This window comes from Gymnoscopelus microlampas (assembly GCF_963454915.1).
Source record: "Gymnoscopelus microlampas genome assembly, chromosome: 4".
NCBI lineage: Eukaryota > Metazoa > Chordata > Actinopteri > Myctophiformes > Myctophidae > Gymnoscopelus > Gymnoscopelus microlampas.
In genome coordinates, this window is record NC_139941.1 from 10,466,883 (window position 1) to 10,494,252 (window position 27,370).

General features: G+C 43.8%; 1 protein-coding gene across 1 annotated transcript in view; it reads right to left on the reverse strand.

The window, feature by feature from the left end:
• apba1a (amyloid beta (A4) precursor protein-binding, family A, member 1a) overlaps positions 1-27,370 on the reverse strand; it is a 50,149-nt gene that overhangs the window by 16,833 nt on the left and 5,946 nt on the right. Inside the window, exons 2-8 of the mRNA XM_084055357.1 lie at positions 13,140-13,435; positions 11,377-11,642; positions 10,273-10,440; positions 9,007-9,326; positions 8,067-8,536; positions 6,777-7,033; positions 6,158-6,283 (exon numbers count right to left, since the gene is read on the reverse strand). Coding sequence (XP_083911483.1) covers positions 6,158-6,283; positions 6,777-7,033; positions 8,067-8,536; positions 9,007-9,326; positions 10,273-10,440; positions 11,377-11,642; positions 13,140-13,335 — 1,803 coding nt within the window. The 5' untranslated portion in view covers positions 13,336-13,435. The remainder of the gene's footprint in view (positions 1-6,157; positions 6,284-6,776; positions 7,034-8,066; positions 8,537-9,006; positions 9,327-10,272; positions 10,441-11,376; positions 11,643-13,139; positions 13,436-27,370) is intronic.

Sequence of the window (27,370 nt, forward strand, 5' to 3'; positions counted from 1 at the left end):
TAACGGTCTATGTCAGGGGTCATCAATGTGTCCGTGGCAAGACATGTCCTTGCCCTTTTTGTATTTATTATATGATTTTATATTCCCCACTTTAAGATCCAATTACTGTCAGTCTCGAGGTTTTCCTCAGAATATATCAACACACCCCTACTTAATGGGTTATTATTCGTCGTGGAAACTTTTTTGTTTGTTTGTTTGTTTATTTATTTCGAACATTAAAAAAAGAAAATACAGGAGAAAAAATAAAAAGTAAATACAGAAAACGATAACTCAAAAGTACAATAAAACATTTAAAAAAAATGTGGTGATGCATAATAATTTTCACCTTTATAATAAAATCTTAATTGTTCGAAAAGGAGTAGAAAGAAGCCTAAGCTTATCTGGCTCTACCCCTATTGTAACTATATATGTTTGCATATACAGTACATACATATACATAGTCACAAATATATATATATATGTTTTCTTTTGAACCATTTCATGATAATGGTCAAATATATAAAAAATTGAAAAATAAATACAAAAGCAACAAGACAACTTCACAGCATATTACGGTATATTACGGTATCCTGTCAATATGTTGTTCTTATACAACATATTGAAACTCTTGTCACACTCTTGCTCACAGTGGACACGCAAATGTGTCTTCAAATCCTTTGTATGACGGAAACTCCTGTCACATCGTTTACAGTGGTACGGCTTCTCTCCAGTGTGGATACGCTGGTGTGTCTTCAGATTACATAATTCACTGAAACTCTTGCCACACTGTTTACAGTGGTAAGGTCTTTCACCAGTGTGGATACGCTGGTGTGACTTCAGACTACCTAACACATGGAAGCTCTTGCGACACTGCTTACACTGGTAAGGCTTTTCTCCAGTGTGGATACGCTGGTGTGTCTTCAGATTACCTAATTGACTGAAACTCTTGCCACACTGTTTACAGTGGTAAGGTCTTTCACCAGTGTGGATACGCTGGTGTGACTTCAGACTACCTAACACACGAAAGCTCTTGCGACACTTTTTACAGTGGAAAGGTTTTTCACCAGTGTGGATACGCTGGTGCGTCCGTAGGTTACTTAAAAAAACGGAAACTCTTGTGACAATGTTTACAGTAGAAAGGTTTTTCTCCGGTGTGAATACGCTGGTGTGTCTGTAGGGTAGACGAGTCACCAAAACTCCTGTCACACACTTTACACTGGTAAGGTTTTTCTCCAGTGTGAACACGCTGGTGTCTCTGTAGGGTACACAACTCACCGAAACGTTTGTCACACTGTTTACACTGGTGAGGTTTTTCTCCGGTGTGAATTAGCTGGTGCTTCCGTAAGGCAACCAACCAGCTGAAACTCTTGTCACACTGTTTGCAGTGGTAAGGTTTTTCAGGTTTTTCTCCAGTGTGAACACGCTGGTGTCCCTTCAGGTTACCTAACTGATTGAATCTCTTGTCACACTGTTTACACTGGTAAGGTTTTTCTCCGGTGTGAATTAGCTGGTGTACCTTCAGGTTACCTAACTGACTGAATCTCTTGTCACACTGTTTACACTGGTAAGGTTTTTCTCCGGTGTGACTTCGCTGGTGCTTCTGTAAGCCAACCAACAAGCTGAAACTCTTGTCACACCGTTTGCAGTGGAAAGGTTTTTCTCCGGTGTGAACACGCTGGTGTACCTTCAGGTTACCTAACTGACTGAATCTCTTGTCACACGTATTACACATGTGGTGGTCTTTCCTGTGTAAGCCATCGGATGTATCTTTACTTCTTGCGGCTGAGTTTAAGTCTTGGTATGATCTTGGTTGGCCTGTGTGGTCTCCTTGTTCCTGGCCCGCTACGGAGCTGGACATTTGAACCTCCGCTGGTTCATTGTCAAAGCTGCTGTTTTCCATGGACTGTGATGTGGACGGAAATATATCTCTTCTCGTCTCGTCTCGTCTCGTCTCGTCTCTTCTCTTCGAGATTTGTCCTTCTATCTTCTCCCTCTCTAGTTATTTATCTTGATACTGTAAATCTCTGTCTTTCTCACCTGAACTGTCTTAGTAGAGTATGCCAGTGGACTCTTATATAGGCAGACCAGAGCTCTGGTCTGATGTCAAATGCAACACAAACCGTTGCCAAGCATTCCTACCTACAATGATTTACGCAGACACCGTTGCAATCAGTGCAGTGATTCCCAAATATTTGAATTTCAAGGCCACAGTCATAGTTCACGCATCTCTAGAACCGAGAGGCAGACAGACCGACAGACAGGCAAGCAGGAATGAATATAATAAGTGAGCCAACAGAGAGGCTGCTAAAGGCAACGAATAAACTGTGAAACTGTGAAGGGGAACCAGTGGAGAGGGTGGACAGCTTCAAGTGTAAAGTCTGTATGTGTGTTACTGTTAACCACTTACGGTCTATATACTGACAATAGCCAATCTACCTTCCGTTGGAAGACAGAGAGGATTATTCCCTGAAGTCTCTCTTTGAATGCCTTGAGGCATTTTCTTTGGGAAAAAAACTGTCAAACCCGTCAATGGCAGTCAATGCGTTAAGACCGGGAACGCATCTGTGTCATTTTTTCTTTGGGCTATTCAAAAATACTAGCAGATCTACAAGCTTGTAGATCTGCTATACTTTTTTTAAATAGTGAAAGTTTGTGCAAATCTTTTGAATATATATTATTTTTTAAAGCGAACATTTGTAACTCAAATCATTGCTTCTGGGGAGTCTACAAATGTCTTCTAAATCCTACAGTTTTTTGAAAATACGTATGTTTCTATATCAGCGGTTCTCAAACTTTTTCATGTCAAGGACCCCCAAAATGATATGCATTTGGCCCCCGGACCCCCATCTCAAAATATTTTGTAATAGGGACCCCCAGAAGCAAAGATTTGAGTCAAAAATGTTCCCTTTAAAAATATATATATTCAAATATTTGCACAAAAAAAATGTCAGAGCTACAAGCTCATACAGTAGCTGTAGTACAGCAGTACTGTAGCGTGCGCTATGAGCTTGTAAATCTGATATTTTTGAATAGCCAAAAGAAATTAAAAAAATGACACAGATGCGTTCCCGGTCTTAATGGGTTAATAACCGCCGACACAATGACGACCAGGTTTCCGATGATGATTTTGGACGCAAGATCAATCGGTGCGTCTGCGGCGGCCAAGGTGGCGCTCGACTCCATCAATGAAGACTGGGGGAAAAGACGGAAAACGGACATGTGTCATGTGTTTCGAAGGCCAATCACAGTCCTGAATTTGCAAAGTCAGCCAATCACATAACAGCTAGTGGTGATGACACTAGCTGTAATGTGATTGGCTGACTTTGCAAAAGTATAGATTTGCATTGACTGTGGAAGGGTTAGCGTTGTAGACTGCGTTGTAGACTACTGGCCAATCACGGTGCAGGATTGGTCAGTGTCCAAACCTCACTTATAGGGGGCGGTTACACCGCCCCAAAAATATTGAACCAATGCACAGTATTAAAAAGTGCTTCTGACAAAACCAGCTAAATCCATTGGATCCTCAAACTTTCTGCTAAACCAGCTAACTCCGCCAAAGGGGGGTGGAGTTTTGGGGTTTTGCTGACTCCAGACTCCACCCGCTTTTGACCTCCAACCTCATTGTGAGCTTGGAGGTCCATTCAGCTGTTCTTATCAATGATGAACAAAACCTACCAACTCCACTTTATGTTTCGTTTTAGTCATTACCTGAAAAATGACTATTTAGGAGTTAGCTGGTTTCTGACCGACAGCAGAGATATACTGTATTGGCTTCTGGTCTTCGGACAGAGGCTCTGAGTCACTCTGCTATACGCTAACATGGGACACACGATATCCTGCCAGGTTAGACAAAAGCTTTAATCAAGGAGCATTATCTTCAATAATATATTGGGTCCTGACTTGATGGTAAATGTTAACCACTTAAAAGGGGTGTATGTCTTTTTTTCCCATTAACATAAGTGTTAAATAGCTCTATATTCCGTAATCATTGCTATTGTTTGTCCGGTAACAAGTTGGGATACCAATTTCAGAATGAAGATATCACACAGGATAAACAAGAGGACTTGGAAGTGATGAAACGACCAATGAGCATTGAGCAGACACAATTGGAAACGGAACAATTTAACTGATAAATTATATGTGTGGGGTTCTCTTTCCTGATTGGTTAAGATTTGTATCTCAAACTGAAAATGTTTTTTTTGTTTTTACTAAAGAGCTGGAGAGGCCCCTGTTACTGAACAAACACTCTTTAGCAATGATTACTGTCAGAATATAGAGCTTTAACTTTTTTTTTTACACAAAAACATAGGCTATCCCTTACACCACCATTAAGTGCTATTTTATATTTTGTAGTACAACGCTGTCCTGTCCTCTCTCTATTTATTTTTAGGCCTTTCTGTCTCTCTCCTCTCTTCCACCACTGAATAAAAAAACGAAACCCTGAACCACTCAGAACGAGTCAAACCTCATCTCCGTGCGGTGGTTCCGGCACCGGCTCTGCCTGTGTGGTGGTCTGTTCTTTCTCATGCTGGTCCACTTGGTACATCCAATAGTTCTCCATGTTCTCGCACAGTGAACACCGCTGAACTATAAACAGAACCTGCTAACTGTTCCGTTCCAAAAAAAGCACTGTTTTTATACACAAATGTCCACCTGGCTAGTGTGTACCAGACGAGATGTGATGTCAGTGCAGTCTGCCGTCTCTAGCTGCGTACAGGCTACTCAGGTGACACAAGCTAGGTATCAGAATTCACTGTGTGTCTCACCATTCGATGTGTGAGACACACGATGTGTGTGTGTGTGTGTGTGTGTGTGTGTGTGTGTGTGTGTGTGTGTGTGTGTGTGTGTGTGTGTGTGTGTGTGTGTAGGTGTGTGTGTGTGTGCGTGCGTGCGTGCGTGCGTGCGTGCGTGCGTGCGTGCGTGCGTGTGTCCTCAAGTGAGGTTGTTCTTTGAATTTTGCAAAGGTAAACAGACTGGGGCGATGTGGAAAGCCAAGATTGTGAATTGAATCAAGTTAATGTTATGCCTAATGTTATGTAAGTGAATTATTTGCAAGCTAATTGAATTAAAATGATATACATTTTTCAGAGCAATGGCTACGTATTGGCAAGCGCTGTGAATTAAAAGGGATTAAAAATTTGTTTTGAATCGACTATTTTGAATCTAATCGTGCTATTTTCTGCGAATTTTACCCTCTCCCGGAATAGGGATAGTAGGGTGGGGGTCCTATCACACAAACTCTGGGTAACTCTGAGGACCCCCTCGGGGTCCCGGACCCCCACGTTTCACAGTGTACAGAGGTTAGCCATGGACAATAAAAGGAGCTTTCTCTGCCTCAGTTATCTGAGCTTCAACACTAAATTATTGACGCCTCTCACAGCCTCCTGCCGTTCTCTCTCCCCCACACTGAATAAATAAAGCATGGGGGTGTGGCCTCGGCACAATGCGGGTTCGAATCCGACTTTTGTCTCTCCTCTCCCTGCCCTTGGTTACCTGTCTCGTTTCACACTCCTACCTACATAAAACGTGAAAATCCCACACGCACGCATGCGCGCAAACACACAGATCGCAAACGCACTCTCCACCAGGCTGGGTTGTCTACCCAAGGCTGTGTCAGTTGTGGGGTGCAGCCGTCAGGACACGAGGAAGCTGCTGTGGGAAATAAGAGTTTGTACGACAGACGGTGCCACTGTTTGTGTGTGTGGCGCCCCCTAGGGGCAGAAGTGAAAGTGCTTTTGGAGGTGGCCACTCAACTTGCGATTCCAATTTGGCGACGATTGGATGTTGTCTTCATGATGTATGGCGTTATTTGTGAGAAATAGGCCCCGCCCACCATTTTGTGTTGACTCACAGAGCCGTTACCCTGTGTAAGAGCTAACACTGCCTGAAATTAACACCCACACACACGCACACACACACACACACACACACACACACACACACACACACACACACACACACACACACACACACACACACACACACACACACACACACACACACACACACACACACACACACACACACACACACACACACACACACACACACACACACACACACACACACACACACACGTGCCCGACAATGTGACACATTGTCAGCACCATTTAGCTCGCCCCCTAATGGCGGCTGCTAATCACTGACACGTTCTCAACACACTTTAAGTTGTGCTCACCTCGCCCCCTAGTGACTGCTGCAGGTCACTGCAGTCTGCGGTGGGACTCAGATCCTGTCTCATCACCCACACAGGTTCCTTGGGCTCGTCGGGAGTGTAGGGGGACCTCACCGTGCGCGTTTTCACCTAGACGTAAAGAGTTTTTCAAAAATGTTCAAAAATAGCAGATGTACAAGCTCTCAGTGTGGCACGAAGTGACGCGCTGTGAGCTTCTAGATCTGATATTTTTGAAATAACCACGGTAACAAATTTAGCTGGGGACCCGACCCCCTCCAAGTACATTTAATCCAACTAATCCATTCAATCGACTACAATAATAATTCATTATACATTTTTACAAAAAAACACTTCAACTAACAGTGGTTAAATTAAAAAGAAAATGTTTATAGCAAAAATAGCAGATCTACAAGCTCACAGCACATTGCGATGTAACACGTTGTGAGCTTGTAGATCCAATATTTTCACTATTTGTGTGCGACATTGTTTTACGACAAAGGAACGTGATTAACATCAATTTAGTCGATTATAAAAAAATCGATTTTAATTAGTTTGCTTCTCGATTATTCTATAGAGATAGATCGCTAAGAAAATAATGGATATTTGCGTGCAGCGATTTCACCTCCTCAATGGCCTCCTTAATGTCCTTGATGGCCAGCGAGATGGCGTCCCGCTTCTGTTGATTGTTCTTCACCACGACGGGCTGCTCTGATTGGTCGACAGGCTGGCCCTCTGACAGATCCTCTTGGCTGGCGGCCGTGGGTGTTTTCTCGCCGTTCGACGAGTCATCCGTTTGCAGATCGCCTTGTCGTTTCTCGTCCCTCGCGGCTCGCTCGCCGTCTTCGTCGATGGCACCGGGCACGGAGATCTGGAGGTTTCCTTTAAAGGCAACAGATCATTTTAACCCATTAAAACCGGGAAAGCATTTGTGTCATTTTAGATTTTAGCTATATAGCAACATACATTTTTCAGAAAACTCTTAGGATTTAGAACAGTGGTTTAGAACAGCGGTTCTCAAACATTTTGAATAATTGTGATTATTTTTAACACAAATCTTCTCTGGCAAACATTTTCAGATGGGCGGTCCGCGGCCAAATACATATCATTTTGGGGGTCCTTGGCACGAAAATGTTTGAGAACCACTGATTTAGAAGGCATTTGTAGAATCGGCCTCATGTCATAATGGGTTAAATGCTGGATAAAACAATGATATGAAAAAACAGCAGAATGTATAATTTAGCATTCTCATAAAACAATAAATATCCTCCTATAACTTAGTAAACCTCTGTCTGTCTGTCTGAACACATTTTTCTCCTCAGTGGGTTCAGCAATTGATTTGAACTTGCACACGGGCAATGATCATTACATTATTTTTAACTTTTAGGTTTTTTGGAAACTCTGTTAATTAACTCTACGGCCGGAGTTTTTGCGGTTACTGCGCATGCGTGGCCACGTGCGCATGCATGCGTGGCCACGTGCGCATGCATGCGTGGCCACGTACGTGTGCATGCATGGGCATGCGTGTCCCCAGAGTATGTTAGCTCTTGCTGCTAACAATGTTAGCGTGTTGTTAATTGTTAATGTTTACTCAATGATACAACACAGGAGCCGTGTGTGTGTGTGTGTGTGTGTGTGTGTGTGTGTGTGTGTGTGTGTGTGTGTGTGTGTGTGTGTGTGTGTGTGTGTGTGTGTGTGTGTGTGTGTGTGTGTGTGTGTGTGTGTGTGTGTGTGTGTGCGTGTGTGTGCGTGTGTGTGGTGTGTGTGTCAAGATATGGACTAGCACTGTGGTTCTCAAAGGTACAAATGGAACCAAAATGGACTCCTCGTATGGGTCCATTTGGTTCCATTTGTACTAGTCCACCAGTGGAATAGCATGTAAATATCAGCGCACGTCCCTTATCTGTTGCCCTACCTTTAACCTCCCTGACGGCGGCGGCGGCGCTGTTGCCGTCCTCCTCCTGCTCGCAGCCGTCGTTGTGCGGGTACGGGGCGAACTCGGCCTCCTTCTCGGGCGTGTCCGACTCGCCGTCGGAGCGCTCGTCGTAGTGATGCAGGCGGGACCCTACCGCCTCCTGCTGGTGGTAGACGCCGTCGGCGGACCGCGGCTCCACCAGGCGGAACCCCGCCCTCCTCTCCCGCAACGACTTATTATTGGCACTTTCTCCTCCGGGCGGCGGCTCCTCCGCTGACCCCGCCTCCTCGGCCTGGCGGACGACGGACTCGTCGGTCGTCGGCGGCGGTGGTGGTGGCGGTGGCGCCGCGGCGTCGCCGATCTCCTCGTAAACGTGTTCGGAGTGTGCGTAGTCGTCGTACGGCTCCGAGTACGCCTCCTCTTCGGATGGCCTGACCTCCGAGCTCTCCGAGCTCCTCCCGTCGGTAGGGCTGTCGCGATTGCAAATGTAAGTTGGCGATTAATTGTCACTCAGATGATTGCGATTAACGATTTAATTGTGTGTTTGGCATTGAACATTGGACCATATGAATACAACTTTAATTTATGTTTGCCTTTTATGTAATCAAAAATTGCACAGGGCAGATTTGACAAATAACTTACATTTACAAAAAAAATATTGATATAATTAATCATTTTATACATGTAAAAATAGCAGAAATAGCTGATCTACAAGCTTGCAACCAAAACTGTTACTTTTCCGGATTCAAATTCTTTTAACTTGTTGTTTATTCTGCTTATTCCTATTTTACACCAGCAAGTCGCTCGTCTGCTAAATGCCTGTAAATTGCAAATTGTAATTGTACGTTGCAAGCTTGTAGATCAGCTATTTCTGCTATTATCTCAAATTATCTCAAATAATTACGATTAGACAATTATGTAATAATTGTGACAGGCCTACCCGTCGGGGGAGTTATTGGCCCCTCCTCCTCCTTCCGCCCCTCCTCCTTCCGCCCCTCCTCGAGAGCGGCGGACGGGCTGGGCGTAGACGTAGTTGGAGTAGCCGGTGTTCGGGCTTTCGTCGGTTTCGCCGCCGCCGCGGCCGTCCGTGTGCCGGACGTCGGACGGGTGCTCCCCGCCGCGCGGGAGGGGCGGGGGCCGCGCGGGGGGGCAGGCGGCGAGGTGGGGCGCCGCGTACTGCTGCTCGGCCTCGGCGCTCTCGGTGTATCCCTCCGCCTCCGGCCGCAGCTGGACGCCGTAGCTGCTCGCCTCGTCCTCTACCTGCGAACAATTACAATTTGCAATTTACAGGCATTTAGCAGACGAGCGACTTGTCCGGAAATCCGGAAAAGTAACAGTTTTGGACATATGAGGTTTTCTACCGACAGAGACGATATAGTGCCTCACAGAAATGAGGATACTGGGTAAACAAAGGAACCTAACATCTGTCTAAACAACATGCGATATATAAAGAACATTCTGTACATCTGAAACTACAGGCTACCAGGAAAACAGTGAACCTAGCATCTGGCAAAAAAAGAAACAAGTATCCAACATTATTATGTCTGCATAGTAAACTAGCATCGATCGAAAGAAAAGGAGGGTACAGGGAGAGAGAAGTGGTAGGGGCCAAGGGTGAGGTGGAGTCTGAAGAGGTGAGTGCTAGGGGGTGAGGTGGAGTCTGAAGAGGTGAGTGCCAGGGGGTGAGGTGGAGTCTGAAGAGGTGAGTGCCAGGGGGTGAGGTGGAGTCTGAAGAGGTGAGTGCTGGGGGATAAGTCAAGGGGGTAAGTCGCTCAGGGTAAGAGTGTCTGCTAAATGCCCAAATTGTAGTTGTAATTGTAAATTGGGTGAGGTGGACTGTATAGAGGTGTGTGCTATAGGGGTGAGGTGCAGTCTGAAGAGGTGTGTCTGCACTGGAGTGGATTGTGAGTGAGTCTGCAGTTCTGACTGCAATTGGGGAGTTTATTCCACGGTTTGGGAGCCAGGAGGAAGAAGAGGCTAGGATGCGTGGAGCGTTGTCCAGGGTGTTTTGGGGAAGGTAGAAGAGTCTAAGACGTGTGGAGTCTTGTCCAAGGTGTTTAGGGGAAGGCTCGTGCAGGAAGGCTTGTAGGGTTGTAGGGGAATCATGCATTGAGGGTATGCCAACACCAGGGGTTTTGAACTGGGTGCAGGCAGTGAAGGGAGCAGAAAAGGGGAGAGACTTATGACAAGTTTGGCTGTCCTCTACCTCAGCCTGGCCCTCGGGCTCCAGTGATGTCATGGCCAGGCCGTCGTCACCCTCAGCGCGGTCAGTGTGTTGGTGGAAGCCGCTCTCCGTGCTGGCGGAGCGCGCCAGCGCCGAGTCGTCCCGCTCCCGCGCATCTTCGTCCTCTCGCTCAGCATGCTGTTGTCTCTCCTGCCAGGTTGTTATAGTTTGGCATTAGTCATTATTATTATTACTAGACCATACCCGGTCGAGGCATCCGTGGGGGATATGCGCACATGATCTGGCAACCCGGGAGGCAACATTGTTTGACACATAAACGCTAATAAGAAGCTGAGATTTGATGAAATTGAAAACCGGGCTTCACAGTTAAGTTCAGATGGTAATGGTCAATGGCTGTGTGCAAAATCAGAGCAATTGGTCCAGCCACTGAGGAGAACCGGGTAGCTTCACCTACCACTACAGAGGTTACTAGAATTATAGTAGGATTATGAATTTTCTTCCGGTTTGACTTTTTGTTTTCAATTTCGGTAAAAAAATAAAATCAGGTGACTAAAATGTTTTTTTACAATTCTAGTTTTCGTTATTTTCTTCTAGTTTTAGTTGTAGTCACACTGTGTAAAGGCAGCTCTCCACCGCACCGACGTCGGCGGCAGTAAGTGTTGGAAAGCGTCTGTGGCCGGATAGCGTCGAAAGCCGACCGAACATGCTCGGTCGGCTACCGTCGACCGTCGGGCTGACGCAGAAGAGACAGAGATCTCTGGTTGGCTGCTAGGAAGGGTAGCAGGGACCCTCTCTAAAAATGCAATATAGAGTAGGAAATGGAATCTACACAGGTGCGCCCAAATAATTAATCACATCACGCCCCTGAGAATAGAAATACTGTCTAAAAGAAGTAGTCAAAACATTGTTTTAAAGTGCAATGGTTGTGGAAAACTATACCAGCGCAAGAATATAGCGAAAATTACTTTTGTTAAACTGAAATATTTTGTGGTATTGCTTTAACCACTTAAACCCCAGCATCCGTATTGAGGGGAAAGCTTTACCCCACAATAACAGAAAACGGATTATACAATAGCATAGACTCCGGTCAATCATACAGGGTTTAAGTGGTTCATGTATAATCACCTTGCTCTCCTGTTGCAGCAGTAACTGCTGTGCTGCTCTCTCCGCCTCCCTCTGCTGTCTCTGTCTGTGTCTCTGTTGCTGGGCCCTGAGCCGGGCCTCGCTGTCCCCCTGTCTGCGGTAACGCGCCACTGCAGGCCGGGGAATAGGCTGCTGCTGCTGCTGCTGCTGAGATGCAGGAGGAGGAGACTGGGCCCCGTGTGGCCCCTCCAGGTCGGACCCCTCTGCGGACCGCCTCTGCTGAGGGGCCCCTCTGGCCCCGCTACCGCCTTTAAAAAATAAAAAAATGAATATGAGCTATACATCCCACTATAATATTTATTTTCACACTTAACCCATTAAGACCTGGAAAGCATTTGTGTCACTTTTTCATTTGAGCTAAAAATAATTGTTTTACACTTTGGCTATTCAAAAATAGCAGATATACAAGCTCATAGCGCGGCACTGAGTGCCGCGCAACGAGCTTGTAGATCTGCTATTTTTGAAAAATCATGAAAATGCGTGCAAATCTTTGAATATAGTTCAAAGCGAACATTTTTAACTCCATTCTTTGCTTCTGGGGGGGTCCCTGGAACAAAACATTTTGAGATGGGGGTCGGCGGCCAAATACATTTTTTGGGGGTCCTTGACATGAAAAGCACCACTGATATAGAAACATAAGTTTTTTCAGAATATTGTTGGGATTTAGAAGACATTTGTAGAATCGGCTTCAGGTCTTGGGTTAAGGTTGAGTTAAGAGATTTATCGATCATGTTTAAGATTAAATTGTAATATAGAGCTATCGAATGTATTAGACAGGCTATGAGTTAGTGTCGCCCCTACTGTAATGTATGATGAGTCTGTTGTGTGTATTGATAGATTGATTATGTATTGATGTAACTTGTGTTGTTGATGATGCTGGTTGGGACCTCAGGAAGAGTAGCTGCTGTAACAGTACACAGTAAACTAATGGGGATCTAACAAATAAATCAAATCAAAATCCTGGGGTTGGTCACGATCATGTAATTTTTGTTTGATTATTTGTAATACAAATGTTTGCTATTCATGATTCAATTGTGTTTTTTGGCATTGCACATAAAACAAAATTACATTGCTGTTGTTTGCCGTTTAGCATTTGCAAAACTTGCACAGGGCAGAACCGTAAATATACAAAGAAATGGCTCACAATGACCACTATAGTCAAAAGAAATAATGTACTATGGCCAAAACATACAATATATCATATTGTGAGCTTGTCGATCTGCTATTTCCACTCGATTTTGAACCCAATTTAAATCTATGAACATTTCAACACATTCATTCAGGCAATGAAAACAATTATGCAAAAAATAGATTGGGATAATCTCAAATAATCGCGATCAGGCGATTATGTAATAGGCTCTATTCACAGCAGCCATATTGTGAAGAAACGTACAGGTGTTACCAATGATACTAATGAAGGCTCTGTTCCATTCTGGTCAAACAGAGTCAGGGTGCTGATATTGTGCATGTTGGCTCACTGGAAACACCAGTGGGTCTACAGTTGGGGTCCAGGGACCCTCATGGGATTCCAAATGGCCCCTTACAGGTGTGTAACTCTGAGAGTGTACAAATGGAACCAAATGGTCCATTTGGTTCCATTTGTACACTCTCAGAGTTATGGGGGTTGTGGAAACCACTGTGCTACACTAAATGGAACAGAGCCTTCATTAGTATCATTGGTAACACCTGTGAATGTCTTACAATATGGCTGCTGTGAATAGAGCCTATAACCGCGAAAGGCTTACCGCCTCCTCCACCAGGTGCCTCACAACGCCTGTAGCGCGCCGCAGCGCCCCCTGGCTGTCGGGCGTGGTAGCTCTTCTCCTTGCCGCCGTGGTTGTGAGGCGCCGGCTCGCCGTGGCCGTCGTGGCAAAAGGGGGCGGCGCCGGCGTTGGCCTCCTCGCCGACCTCCTGGCCGAGCTCCACCTCCTGCGGGTTCATGGCTGGCCCGGGATTGGTTCCAACGGTGGTGGTGACGTGGGAGGAGTTCAGGGACGCATCGGCGACGATCTCCCAAGACACTCCGAACTCAAGACGGGGGCTGCTGAGACAAAATCAACAGGAAATGGAACATAGATTTTTTTTTAAATAATATTAAGGACAAGTCCGGACTAAAATAACATATAGGCTTTTTTCTGCTACAAGTAAAAGTCCGGAATTCCAAATTGACTTGCGTAAAAGTACAAAAGTATTGGTATAAAAAATGTACTTAAAGTACCAAAAGTAAAAGTACTAAAATGTTTGAAAATAGCAGATCTACAAGCTCAAGATCAGCTATTTTCAAATAGCCTACGTATAAAATAGGGCTAAAGTGGTTAATGCATGTTTTATAATGTAATAATGTACATTGCAAAGTAACTAATAAGTAAAGTTTTCAAATAATTGAGTGGAGTAAAAGTACAATATTTGCCTCTGAGATGTAGTGGAGTAGAAGTAAAAATATAGACCCCGGTAAAGTAAAAGCACCTCAAAATTGTACTTAAGTACTGTACTTGAGTAACTGTACTTAGTTACTTTAGACCACTGCAAATGACTGGCCATGGGGTCTATTTGCAGAACTGCCCCTGTGGTCCAGTTTCCCCAGAGGCGTCCATAGCATAGAGCAAAGTCCATATCATTATCACCGCTATTTATGCTATTTTGTTGAGGTCAAAAGTGATTTTTTTTCCCCCCTCATGAATCTGTTATTAGTTGCCATGACACATGCATCCATGTCCCACACGAGCTGCCGTAGTCTGCAAAACAGACCAACGGGCTTAAGTACAGCTTAAGTGTTTCGCCAAGTCCCGGAAAAGACGCGCTGGGATTGGCCAGTACAGTCACTTTGATTGGCAGTTGTGCCGAACGATCACCCCAAAACATGATTTACGCTGCGAGCTCGTACAACTGCTATTTTTTTTTAAATATATCGAAAACTTTGTCTATTCAAAAATAGCAGATCTACAAGCTCATAGCGCGGCACCGAGTGCCGCGCTATGAGCTTGTAGATCTGCTATTTTTTTTTTAAATCATGAAAACTTTTGCAAATCTATGAATATATATTTTAAAGGGAAATCTTTGCTTCTGGGGGGTCCCTGGAACACTTTTTTCTTCAGATGGGGTGGGAGGGGGGGGGGGGGGGGGGTCCGCTGCCAAATACAATACCAATCTGGGGGTCCCTGACATGAAAAAGTTTGAGTACCACTGATCTAGCGGACAACGGAGCTCCACACAGTTAGAGGCTGTTTTCTATTCTCTCCTCTCGCGCACACACACACACACACACAGGAGGAGGAGGCTGCAGGGTTGTCATGGTGACGGCCAGTGTAATGACTCCCCATGGGAGTGGAGGTGAGGACGGTGCTGCTGACCTTTTCTTGCAGGAGGAGCATCAGCGTTCTCACACCACACCTCAAAATGGGCGCCTTCCCCTCCCCAATACACCACCACCCCCACCCCCCCCCCCCCCCCACCCACCCATATGAGTCATGACCAGAGGTGGACAGAGACAAAGTACATTTTTTACACTTGAGCACTGCACTTACATTACAGAGTAATCTGTACTTTTACCTAAGCGTTTGTATTTTGGGATACTTCACAAATAATAATAATACAAAATAATTATAATAATACACGTATACATACATGCACACATATAGACATAAAAAAGTATAATAATAATAAACGGTCTGACAAACATCGAATTAAGTGAGATAATAAACATGCATACCTGTGTATAAAAATAAATACGATGTTTAACAACCAAAAAGTACTCGATAGTATGCAATATAATATAGACATCTACACAAACGCTCAAGTAAACAAATATCAGAGAAACAATTAAGCCAGTTTATCTTCAAATTAATAGTCGGTTCGAACCAGTTTTTGATCATTGTTGCAACGCGTTGTAAGCTTGTCGATCGTCTATTTTCTGCGAATATATTTTATGTATAGAACGGAAACGACACTAGCACAGAGTCCTGAGGGAAACCGGTCAACCATTCAGGGTTTAAGTGGTTAATGGCTGTGCCTACTTGCCAAATGTAAAGCACACCGGTGAACTTTGACTCCTCTGTCAACGTTGATAAAAGTGTGAGCAGGGCACGACATTAAAGAGCCATTTTGTCACTGAAGGCTCTGGCTCAGAAACACCTTGGCGTGTTGCCTGTGCCTAAAAATACAAGCACCTGAAGAACACTTCAGTGAAAGCTTTTGATTAAATCGCCACTCGAATGGTAAATCGTCCCTGTGGGGTGGAAACCTTGTCCAAAACTGTTACTTTTCAGAAAAGGGACAAAGAGGAACCTGTGTTCCAATGGATTCAATGTAGTTATTATTTAGTCACAAGCTCTTGTTAATACTGTTATTTGGTTCAATATATATATATATATAAAACCACAGACACACTTAACCGCTTTCACTTTAAGTTATCTCTTTAAAAATAGCAGACCGCGCAGACATCTGAAAATATTTTGTTCCAGGGAACCCCCAGAAGCAAAGATTTGAGTCAAAAATGTTCCCTTTAAAATATATAAGAGATTATAATATAATAAGCTATATAATAGATTTGCACACATTTTCACGCTTTTTTGGAATAGCCAAAGTACAAAATAATGGCTATAGCTAAAATCTAAAATGACACAGATGCGTTCGCGGATTGAATGGATTCATGTAGTTTATATTGCTGTGGGATATTGACAGCTCAGTCCTATACTCCACACACTTGACTTGAGTCTATTGGCCCGTTGCAGGCGGATAGAGAAACAAACATTCCTTTCAAACATTCCTTCAGTGTCAGCAGACGAAAAAGTCACTATAGGACCACATAATAGGAATAAAGAAGCCAGCTTCAACCTGATACTCCTCAATATCCCGTTCAATCCGGGATTGATGTGCCATTTCGGGGGGGGGGGGGGGGGGGAGGGTAGGAAAAAATAGCCGCTCTACAAGCTCACAACGTGTCACGTTACAATGCGCTGAGCTTGTAGATCTGCTATTTTTGAAAGGTTTCGACAGTGAGAGCGGTCAATTCTGTCTGTCAGTTCTAGAATTGTTTTAAGCATTAACAATAGCTAGTGACTAAATAATAACTACATTGGATCCATTGGAACACAGGCTCTCTTTTCCATTCCCTAAAAAGTAACTAAAGGTTTTGGACATTCAAGGTTTCGATGATATGAGGGTAGGCACCATCGCAGCTTCCATGACCCACTGACGCTTTTTCCACATTACTTGTTTTGACGGATTAATTTGTCCTATACCTTCAGTATATCGTCCACATTATGCTTGCCGTAACATCACATCCAAATGCATGTGCAGGCCAGTACAACGAGGTCCGTCTCAGAGCTATTACTGTATATAGTGCTGAATGTGATAACCACATGAACCCTGCATCACTATATAATAGGCGAACGTAGCAGTTCTACCAGCGTTGATTTCGTCGACTAAAACTAGTAATTTTATGTTTGGTTGCGCTCTGGTGTTGCTCTCTGAAAATAGCAGATCTACAAGCTCACAACGCGTCGCTCTGCGACGCGTTGTGAGCTTGTAGATCGGCTATTTTCAGCATGCAACCAAGTGTAAAAGCAGCCATTACAACGCCATCAAGGCACCACCAAAATACATTTTAGTCGACTAAATCAACTGTAGATTTAGTCGGCTAAAATCGAAAGATATTTAGTCGACTAAAACTAGACGAAAACTAAAACATTTCAGATGACTAAAATATGACAAAAGACTATGACTAAAACTAAATCAACAATTTGCTGGCAAAATCAACACTGGGTTCCACAAGTGTAACATCCGCTTTAAAAATCAAACCAAAATCCACTATAGCCTAAAGGGGAATTGCGCCTTGGCTGGGGGAAATATTAGGCCTTTGAATTGGTCTATAAGAATGGTTAATTCCTCTGTCTGTCTGTCTGTCTCCCCTGTGAACATGTTATCTACCACAGACGTCAACAAATCCCGTCCTGCAGAGCCCCAAGGACTGTTTAGTTCGTCCGCTGGTTCTCAAACATTTTCATGTCAAGGCCCCCCTATTGAAATGTATTTGGCCATCAGAAAAAAATAGAGAAATTGTGAAATATTTTGGGAAAATTCTGAAATGTTTTGGAATTTCTTTGGAAAATGTAATACAGTGACGCATTGATATTAAAAAGAAAATGTAGTTGGCATAGGGTACTTTGACTCAAGTACTGGGGTTGAGTACTTTTTGTCAACAACTGCTTATTACATCTGGGGTCTATTTCACGAAAGCGGAATTAAATTATCCTGGTTTGAAAGGCAAATCCAGGTTTGACAAGCCTGCGCTGTTCAGCCTGGTTTATTCAGTTCCACGAACGCCAAGCCGGGCTGAGAAGGAGCAGTTTGTCGAGCCAGGATCGTTAAACCAGGCTGAATGTGAGTTCACCTATTCCTATAAAAGACCATGAAAGTCGATAGCAGAATCCTTGAACTTGACCAATCATGAAGGCCAAAACCAGAGCGGCGTTCTTCTCTGTGGCTGAACAGCAGCACTGCAGCAGCTCATGGAATCATACAAGGAAATAAAATGTATAATAAGCAAGAAAGGAAACACGACAGCAATAAATAAAGATCCAGGGAGAAAGCGTGGCAAAATATTGCCGACAAATTAAATGCACAAGTTGTCCAAAAATATGCAATTAATTTATATACAAATCTATAAATATATAATTCACTTAGGCTTAAACATAAGGAGTTTAAGTGAATGTTGGAATTATAATTATAAACACTTTCTAATTTCTAATTTCTAAAATTGAAGATCTACAAGTGAAAAGCTTGCCTTTTGGCGGCCGGGGGTCCCCGGTCCACGGGGGTCAGCGGGGGGCCGGGGGTCAACGGGGGTCCGGGAGTACCCGGCCCCCCGTGTACTCCCGGACCCCCGTTGACCCCCGACAGGGGTCCGGAGATCCATGGGGGGCCGGAGGTACACAGGGAGCCGGGGGTCAACGGGGTACACGGGGGTCCACGGGGCGGGGGTCCACGGGGGGCCGGGGACCCCCGGCCGCCATAAGACAAAAACATTTCGGGCTTGTAGATCTTCGATTTTCGCATAAGAATTGAATAAGTGTGGAAAAACGCATTGGTTTACGATTGGAGTCATTGGACTAACAGCTATTTCACAAAACTTGAAGAACAAGGCACTGGATTAATAAAGCTTGGTCCGGACCAGGCTAACTTCACAGCTAAATTGCCATGGTAACTAAGGCAGGATTGCTTCAATTTTCTTTCGGGAAACCGGATCATGGATAAACATATCCAGGTTTACTGGCTAAGTTAATCTGCCGAGCTAACTCAGCTTCCGTGAAACCGATTCCTGGATAATTTAAACCAGGATAGCCGATTAAACCCGGTTTATCCCTAATCCAGGTTTCGTGAAACGGGCCCGGTTGATTCTGAGTTGTTGTTCTTTTTCCTTTTTGCTCTGTTGGGTGGAAACCTCCAAAACTGTACCCTTTCAGGATTCAAATTCAAAAATAGCAGATCGACAAGCTCAAAACGCGCCGCAAGCTTGTAGATCTGCTATTTTTGATGCTTTTGTTTGACGCTTTAGTATGTAGAGCGTTAATTTACCAAAAAAAACACAACAAGTTAGAAGATGGAGATAAGAGGTTTCTGCATGACAGCAACGATATCATACTGACTGGTGAATGATGTCAATATAGAAGATTTTCACTGTCAATGTGTCTGCTTTCTGTGAGCAGCACACAGACCAGGCACAGATTTCTTCAGCGCTCGGCGCTTTTATTCTGGGATGCATTCTGAAAGGCGTCTGGTGGAATCACAAGTGTTTTGTCTAGAGCAGTGGTGCTCAAAGTGTGGACCGGGGGACCCCCAGGGGTCCTCGGAGGGGTTCCCCTGGGGGTCCCTAGCAAACGTAGTTAACATAGCATCACAATCATTTTAACCACATTATCCATTTATATGTTGGCGATTCAAAAATAGCAGATGTACAAGCTCACAGCGCGGCACGAAGTGACGCGCTGCGAGCTTGTAGATCTGCTATTTTTTTTATAATTTGAAAAATATCGAAATTATTCAAAGATTTTGAATCATTTTCTTTCTTTTTTTTTAACAAACCTTCTCTTCTGGGGGTCCCTGGCACAAAATATGTTCAGTTGGGGGCCAAATACATATCAATTTGGGGGTCCTTGACATGAAACAGTTTGAGAACTAACTGGTCTAGAGTGGCTGCGATCAGCTGTGGCCTAAATATAGAGGTGGCCTAAATGTTAGAGGAGCGCATTTGTGACCGAAATCTGTGTGGGGAAACGAATGGCCACCACTTACCCCTCCCTCCGTCCACACCGCTGAAGTGAACTTGAGTAAGGCACTGAACACCCAAACTGCTCCAGAGGAGCTGTTCGTTGGCCAACGGTACAAGACTGTGGTTGTACTTGGTCAGCTCCCCGTTTTTAGTGTGTGTGTGTGTGTGTGTGTGTGTGTGTGTGTGTGTGTGTGTGTGTGTGTGTGTGTGTGTGTGTGTGTGTGTGTGTGTGGTAGTGGAAAAAGTATTCCATTTTTAAGTAAAAGTATCAATACTGCAATGTAGACATACTCTGTTACAAGTAAAAGTCTAGAATTCAAAATTGACTTGAGTAAAGGTACAAAAGTATTGGTATCAAAATGTACTTAAAGTACCAAAAGTAGAAAGTGCTCGTTGTGCAGAATGTCCCATTTCCCAAGTTTTCAAATGTATAAAATGTATAGAAATCTTTTGAAAATAGCAGATCTACAAGTGAGCTTGTCGATCAGCTATTTTCGAACGGCCGAAATGTATATAGGGCTAAAGTGGGTATAGTGTATGTTTTGTAATACTAATGGTAATCTACAAAGTAACTAAAGCTATCAAATACTGGAGTAAAAGTATAATATTTGCCTCTGAGATGTAGTGGAGTAGAAGTAAAAGTACAGAAAATTGGAAATACTCCAGCAAAGTAAAAAAATACCAGAAAATTACAGTCTGTGTGTGTGGTGCGTGTGTGCGCGTGCGTGCATACGTGCGTGTGTGCATGTGTGTGTGTGTGTGTGTGTGTGGCAGGGCGTTACTGAAAAAAGAGCACTGGTGCTCAGCAACCACCACTGGGTAAATAAAGGTAAAAAAAAAAAAGGAATCATCTGTGATCAGCTGCCACGGCGCGGCCAGAACCCATTAAGACAGACCCATGTCTAGACAGCTCGCCTCACACAGAGACACACACACACGTGGTAGAACTCACAAAAAGGGTGTTGATTTGTGAAGATTCTCTCGTTGAGCTAGACGTGTTAAATAAGCTCCGTTTGCTACGCAGCTTATTTTGATAATTTATCTAAGAACCCAAGCAGACATTCCGCCGTAAGGCGGGTGGTAACCCAACTTCCGGGTGGGCCTACAAAAACACATCATCCCTGCTAGCAAGCGCTCTATGTTCAGCTTTGAATATATTTAAGTTAAAGGTGCTGTAACTCAGTGGTTCTCAACCAGTGGTCCGGGGAACCACCTGTGGTCCTTAATGGGGGGATACCAGGGGGTCCCCAGCAAAATGTGTTAACATAGTGTCACAATCATTTAAACCACTTAGCTTTGGCTATTCAAAAATAGCAGATATACAAGCTCATAGCGCGGCACCGAGTGCCGCGCTATGAGCTTGTAGATCTGCTATTTTTGAAAAATCTTGAAAATTGTGTGCAAATGTTTCAATATATATATTTTTTTTTAAAGCGAACATTTTTTAATCAAATCTTTGCTTCTGGGGGTCCGTGGCAAAATGTATATACATTTAGGGGTCCTTGGCATGAAAAAGGTTGAAAACCACTGCTGTAAGTTATATTTTTTGGGTTAAAACAAATCACATTTGAAAGGTCAATAAAAGGTTAATATTCAAATAATTGTTTGTTTGTTCAGTGACCTCCCTGTCTACTCCGGCTCTTACAATCTTAAAGTGTACTGTAATACAGTACACTTTCAGGTGGGACACCAATTTAATCCAATCAGGAGAGGGAAGCCATTTATCAAAAATACAGGTTTATAGTGTTCCAGTTCCAATTTTGTCTGCTCACTTCCAATTTCACTTGTTTATCCTGTATCCTGTATGACTTAGATGAATTGGTATCCCGAGATGAAAAATGTATTTACTGTCTAAAAAGCTAGAGAGACGGGAGATGCCTGCTACTGAACAAACACTCTCCAGTACATCATTTAGCAATGATTATGATAGCAATTTAGAGCTATTTAACACTAGCATCTAGGTCCAATCTAGGTCAGTTTGGAGGAATATGCATGCTGGTCACTCATGCTCCCTACAGCAGCTCTGCCACCCTGTCTGTCGGTCAGGAAGAGTCCAATCTCATTGGAGGCTTGTCTAAAATCTAAATCAGCGGTTCTCAACCTGTGGGTCGGGACCCCCCAAAAGAGTTTGGGGGGTCCCCAGATGATTAGCTTAATGTGCAACATTGTTTTCTCACTCAACACTAAACAAACAAAGTAACCAACATACAGTATAATTGTATACAGGGTATCTGAAGCGACAATTTAAGGACTTTTAAGACTATTACTGCGTCAAAAGTAATGAAATATATTGGCCAAATTGTCAAATATTACTAAAGAAAGGAAAACATTTAGAAAATAGCAGATCTAGCTGTAGATCAGCTATTTTCACAATATTTATCTGTGGAACCGAGTCCAACTAAATGTAATGTCTCAAGTCCTACAATTCCAAGTGCTTGTCAGACAGGGGGGTCCCCAGTTCAGATATGATTATTTTGGGGGGGGTCGCGGCCTGAAAAGGCTGAGAACCAATGGTGTAAATGACAACAAACAACACGACTCTCACACAACGGTGTGAAAATGACCCTCCCCGTCCTCTCCCGTCCTCCATGAGACTCCATAGCTGGAGTCTATCCAGCTATATGTTGTTTCAGGGGGGGTGCCCTGGAACAACATATTTTGAGATGGGGGTCCGCGGTCAAATACTATATATATTTGTAGAAACCCCCAGGAGCAAAGATTTGAGTAAAAAATGTTCGCTTTAAAAAGATATATATTCAAAGATTTGCACACATTTTCAAGATTTTTCAAAAACAGCAGATCTACAAGCTCGTAGCGCGGCCCTTGGTGCGCTATGAGCTTGTAGATCTGCTATTTTTGAATAGCCAAAGTATAAAATATGGTTAAAGTGGTTAAAATGATTATAAGAATACATTAACTAATTTTGCTGGGGACCCCCGCTGGTATCCCCCCAAGGACCCCTGGGGGTCCCCGTACCCAACTTTGAGAACCAATGATCTATGGGACCCCAATCTGCACTGCAAAATGTGTTATTATTATTTTTTATGTTTTATTTACCCAGGGAGGTAGCTAAACTATAGGGTGCTTGTTTTCAGCCACACCCTGCACTCACTCTCTCTCACACACACACACACACACACACACACACACACACACACACACACACACACACACACACACACACACACACACACACACACACACACACACACACACACACACACACACACACACACACACACACACACACACACACACACACACAAACCTGAGAGCTGACAAGTACAACCACAGTCTTGTACTGTTGACCACTAACTGAGCAGCTCGGGGGTTCAGTAACATGCTCAAGGGCACTTCAGCGGTGTTGGGGCATGGGGTGAGGGATGGCCAATCATTTCCCCACCCCGGATTCTTCCCCTGCCGGTCCGGGGAATGAAACTGAGCCGGAACGCATCTGTGTCATTTTAAGATTTATTTGTATATTCAAAATTATCAGACAAGCTCATAGCACGGCATCAACTTCCGCGCTATGAGCTTGTAGATCTGCTATTTTTTTTTAAATTGTGGAACATTTTTGCTAATCTTTCTGTGCTTCTGGGGATCCGTGGAACAACACATTTTGAGATGGGGGTCCGCGGCCAAATACTTATCATTTTGGGGGTCCTTGACATGGAAAAGTTGGAGCACCACTGATATCAACATACTGTCAGGATTTGGAAAACATTTTTACACATGTATTTGGCCGCGGACCCCCATCGTAATTTTTTTTGTTCCAGGGACCCCCCAGAAGCAAAGATTTGAGTTACAAATGTTCTAAAATGACACAGATGCGTTCCCGGATTGAATGGGTTAGGCCACCGCTGCCCCTCTGAGAGTGCACGAAAGGAACCAAAATAAGGGTCCATTTGGTTCTTTTTATACACTCTCAGAGGTAAACCCATAAGGGTTCCTAACTATCAATAATTGCTGGCGACACCTTGGAAGTAGAGTAGAGTATCCATTCCGATACCATGTAATTTATCACATGATGAGATTTCATTTACAGTCATTGTTGGAAAGGCTAAACCATAGTCTCCCTTGCATGCGCAGAGGGTCTTTGATTTGCTTAATTAGAGTTCATTACAGACACCTGGTTTAATTATTTTTAGGATGTTCAGCTTAGTATGCCGAAATAGCTCAGTTTTTAGACAGAACAGCATCTACGGTATACCGTTTAACTTTATGATTGCTTCAGTTGATGTTGCACGACTGTAAGTAAGTACTCTTACTGTACTATTTACATTACTGACTTGTAGCTGCACATTAACAATTATTAATGGAATGTTTCTTTATTCCTAGATCAGTGGTTCTCAAAAAGCCTGCCCCCCCCCCGCCCGGACCCCCACATTGAACACCAAATGCTCCACCACACCCAGGTACTATTTTAGCAGATGCTCATTTTCTTGCTATCCAGGGTACATCCTTTCATCTTGTTTCCACGGTAACCAAGCCAGCGTGACCTATGCTCCGGTGCTGTCTCCATCAGTGAACGTGGGTGACAAATCATTAGACTGCAGCCTCTACACCACATGTCCTTGTTCCACCACCAGAACCCCAGAGAGAGGCACAGCCATAAATATTGTAAAATACACACACTAGAAGCAGTGGTTCTCAAAACATTTTTGTCTCAGGTCACCCCTGTAAATAACCTTTTCATCCACGGCAGCCCCTGAATTACATTGTTACTTTATGGCAATAGTTCTCAAACTTTTTCATGTCAAGGACCCCCAGAATCATATGTTTTTGTCCACGGACCCCCATCTGAAAATGTTTTGTGCTAGGGACCCCCAGAAGAGAAGATTTATGTAAAAAGAAAATCTATCAAAAGTATTCAAAACAAATTCTAAAAATGAAAAAGATAGCAGATGTGCAAGCTCGCAGCACTGCACGAAGTGACGCGCTGTGAGCTTGTAGATCTGCAAAAAGCCAACATATACAGTAAATGGATAAAGTGGTTAAAATGTGAATTGTGATTCTGTATAAATGGGGACCCCCTGGTATCCCCCCAAGGACCCCTGGGGGTCCCCAGACCCCAGTTGAGAACCAATGCTTTATAGCACCTTTTGTCATATTAACGGTACGCAAATATGTAAATCTTTCCCCCCAAATATACAGTATGTCACGAGGAAAATTGAAGAGAATATTTGTTTCCATTAGGACAGACTGGAAATAACTTTTATACATGGCGTTTAACCATTTAAAACCCCAGCATTCTTATTCTGGGGGGAACATTCACCAAAAATAGCCGACTTACAAGCTTACGTCACTAACGCGCCACATTGTGACGCGTTATGACGCAACGTTGTGAGCTTGTAGATCTGCTATTTTTGGTGAAGAGACTTTTGTGTACTGTAGGCTGAAAAAGAATGCAGCAAGTGCGGTTTAACTAAGGTCCGTTTTACTAAGTATATCTAAGTGGTTAAACTGACGTGAAATATAATAAATACATTCTAAATATTTTCAAAGTATACTGAGGCACCCCTGGACTTGCGTCAAGGCACCCTAGGGGTTCTCAAAGTGGGTGCCGCGGCACCCACTTTGAGAAGCCCTGTACTAGAGTGCCTTGCTTCCGATGGTGGAGAGTAACAAAGTACATTTAGTACTTTGTGGTTACAAAACAAAACAATAACTTTTTTTCTTTTTTTTTTTTTAACCCATTGAGACCTGAAGCCGATTCTACATGTCTCCTAAATCTCAACAGTATTCTGAAAAATGTCTATATCAGTGGTGCTCAAACTTTTTCATGTCAAGGACCCCCAAAATTATATGTATTTGGCCGCGGACCCCCATCAACATATTTTGTTCCAGGGACCCCCAGAAGCAAAGATTTGAGTTAAAAACGGTTCGCTTTAAAAATATATATATTCAAAGATTTGCACACATTTTCACGATTTTTCAAAAATAGCAGATGTACAAGCTCATAGCGCGGCACCGAGTGCCGCGCTATGAGCTTGTATATCTGCTATTTTTGAATAGGCCAAAGTGTGAAATAATGCTTTTTAGCTCAAATCTAAAAATAAGACAGTTTGCAGGTCTTAATGGGTAAACCAACCATTTCCCTGCTATACCAGCAGCTATCAGCCAGTGGAGCGGTGTGGTGGTGTTTACCTGCAGAAACACATTGCCCTCTCGCTGTATTTAGGTGTTTTCACTGTTTGTTTTGGTATATGGGGATGTTTTTGGACTGCTACCAAAATACAGCGAGAGGGCAATGTGTTTCTGCAGGTAAACACCACCACACCAGTGCAGTGGCTGGGGGAAATGATAGGTCTCCCCCAGGCCTACCCAGGGCCTGCAAACTTTGGAAGGCAGTCATAGCCAATAAGGAAGTTTTTGTTTTAGGAAAATTCATAGAGAAGGCATGGAGGACGATGTATCCGTAACTCACAGCCTGGACATTTGTGGTGTCTCTTGGTGTACTGTATGTAAATGTTGTCTTATAAGCCTGTGCGGGCTGGGCATTGTGTGGTGCAGGACAATATAATAAAAATCTATCTATCCTTGTACATCTGTTATTTTCGAAAAGGTTTGACAGATTAAAAAAGAGAAAATATTTTACTTTTACAACTGCTGGTACTGTAAGTGTATTTTGATGCCAACAATACCTTTGTACTTTTACTCAAGTAACATTTTGAATACAGGCCTTCTACCTGTAGGTAAGTAGCCTTGGTAACCAGTGGTTCCTGAGCCATGTGGCCGGCTATTTCCTGTTTCTGTAGCGTGTGACGGCTCAATGTACAAGTACTGCTGCCCCTGGACATGATGCTAGTATGTCGCAGGGACATACTGTACCCCCCAATCCAGCCCTTGATGCTGAGTACCAAGCAAGGAGACACTGGGCCCCATTTTTATAGTGTTTGGTACAGTATGACCAGGCTGGGGGATTGAACCCCGACCTCCTAATTGCAGGGCAGACACTCTAACCACAAGGCCACTGAGCCGGTCTTTTTTATAGCAATTATATGAAGTTGAATGAACGAATGAATGCATTTATTTGGTGATAAAAGGAAAGAGCACATCAGCAATACACAGCAGACAAAATATCACGGAGGATAGAAAACACAATAAAGACCTAAGGCCTCTCTTTTCGCTGTTTTTCAGGCCAAGGACCCCTTAGCTGAGAGAGAGATGAAGCAGGGACCCCTACTAGCTACTACATATTGTATAAAATTGTGTGTTAACCCTATTTAGTCAGCTTGACTGTTTGCTCTGTACTTGGTTTGCTCTTTTTCCCCTCTACACCAACTCTCCGAAAATGCGAGGCGTTGTGCGCTTGTCGATCTGCTATTTCCGGAGATCCGCTATTTTTGTAGATCTGCTATTTTCAGCTAACGTTCCCCCATCACACAAAGATATTGTGGACCCCCTGTAGTAACTCTGAGGACCCCCTAGGGATCCCGGACGGACCCCCTGTCGAAGACCTCTGCCCTATAAGGCTTATTTCCATTGTGGTGTCCTCTATAGGAAAAAAACACAGCTAAGGTTGAAAACAGGTGAAGTGCTCCTTTAAGAACCAAATCCGCAGTTTTTCATTGAGTAAACACACAGCGAGAGTACTTTCTCCCATCAGCGCTGCATGCGTGTGTGTGTGTGTGTGTGTGTGTGTGTGTGTGTGTGTACACTACAGTCACTTTGCCGGGTGACCCGATGGCGCTCTCATCTCCATGG